This window comes from Cebus imitator, unplaced genomic scaffold, assembly GCF_001604975.1.
Source record: "Cebus imitator isolate Cc_AM_T3 unplaced genomic scaffold, Cebus_imitator-1.0 Scaffold285, whole genome shotgun sequence".
Lineage (NCBI taxonomy): Eukaryota > Metazoa > Chordata > Mammalia > Primates > Cebidae > Cebus > Cebus imitator.
This window is the reverse complement of record NW_016107600.1, coordinates 1155264-1156769: the sequence shown is the minus strand read 5'-3', so window position 1 is coordinate 1156769 and position 1506 is coordinate 1155264. Positions and strand designations below refer to the sequence as shown.

Here is a 1506-nt window from a genome sequence, read left to right as displayed (position 1 = left end):
AATTAGCTAAATTGGACCTGACATCTTAGCAGTGTAGAAAAAATGAGGCAGAAATGAAGCCACCTTTGCTGTTGCTCACCCTCATCAGATTGGGGAAAAAGAACTATTACTACCTTCTCTAATGTAGTAGATACCAGATTATCTTTAATTTCCTCAGCTAGCTATCAAGAAGGTTTCTAAGGGTTAAGGTAGCAAGGGAAGAGCTGGAAACAAGCAGTTGCTTCACCAAGAAGCCTGGGATACGGGATGGATAGAACAAAGGATGCACTTTATCATGAAACTGAACTGCAATGCCAACCCTCCTGTCCTGCCCTGGTGCGGTGTCAAGGCCGCTATCTCAGATGGTTTATTGTTCCCTGCAAGGCCATTTCCAGCTCCACAGTTCTGTGAGGTGGTGGCATCATTGCCAGGAAAGTACTCTCTTTACTTTCTGGGTTTCTCCAGTCTTGCTCCTAAGACCAAGTTCTCATTTATTTCACCAATCAGATGATTAGCCTTTCTTTTCTTTGTTACCCCAAAACCCTATCTACCTGGTGTATCTAGCCTCCAGCACCAGGTTTTGGGGTGAGATCACCATCAAGCATGGTGAGTTCCCCAGGAAATACCTTTCCTATCTTCTTTGCAGTACTCGAATAGCCAGTTTGTCTTTGTTTGCTTTTAGTAATTGTGTAATCTAGTCATCCTTGTTGACAGAGAAAGTGTTCACAGCTCTCCAGTGGCCAGCAGATTCAGGAATCATTTTGATTTCCTGAAAAATACTATAATATTTGCATGGATTTAAATGACATCTTTTTTTTTCAGGTCTTTATAAATATTTGTTTACCTTTGGTGAAGCAGGTATTATCTTCATCTTATAGTTAGGGACAGAAGTCCTGAGAATTACTGATAAAATGATTTGGCCAGAGTTGTACATAAAACATAAGGGGCCCAAATTTCTTTGACATGCAGTTCAGTGCTTTGACCAAGAGCTGAACTTCTTAGAAGCACATTCCCTTATCTTGGAACTGGGAAGATATAGATTCAACCTGAAAGGAATCATAGGGTTAAACTCTGTTCATTTTTCTTTCACAACAGGCTGCTGCTGGGCCCCTTGACATGTCTCTACCTTCCACACCAGACATCAAAATCAAAGAAGAAGAGCCAGTGGAGGTAGACTCATCCCCACCTGATAGCCCTGCCTCTAGCCCTTGTTCCCCACCACTGAAGGAGAAGGTAAAATTCTCTACTAAGGGTCATCTCAAATGTTAATTGATAAAGTTTTGTTTATTCATTATATAAATAGTGTGTCCTAACTACTCAGGAGACCAAGATGGGAGAATCACTTGAGCCCAGAAATTCGAGACCAGCCTAGACAATGTGGAGAAACCCCATCTCCACTTAAAATACAAAAATTAGACGGCTGGGCGCGGTGGCTCAAGCCTGTAATCCCAGCACTTTGGGAGGCCGAGGCGGGTGGATCACGAGGTCAAGAGATCGAGACCATCCTGGTCAACATGGTGAAACCCC

At 42.8% G+C, this 1506-nt stretch overlaps 1 protein-coding gene across 7 annotated transcripts in view; it reads left to right on the top strand.

Annotated features, from left to right (window-relative positions):
- Positions 1-1506, top strand: part of ATF7 (activating transcription factor 7) — a 102698-nt gene that overhangs the window by 84058 nt on the left and 17134 nt on the right. For all 7 annotated transcript variants that reach the window (XM_037728987.1, XM_017501850.2, XM_037728988.1 and 4 more), the window contains one exon: positions 1075-1212. In XM_037728987.1, the coding sequence (XP_037584915.1) occupies positions 1075-1212 (138 nt within the window). The remainder of the gene's footprint in view (positions 1-1074; positions 1213-1506) is intronic.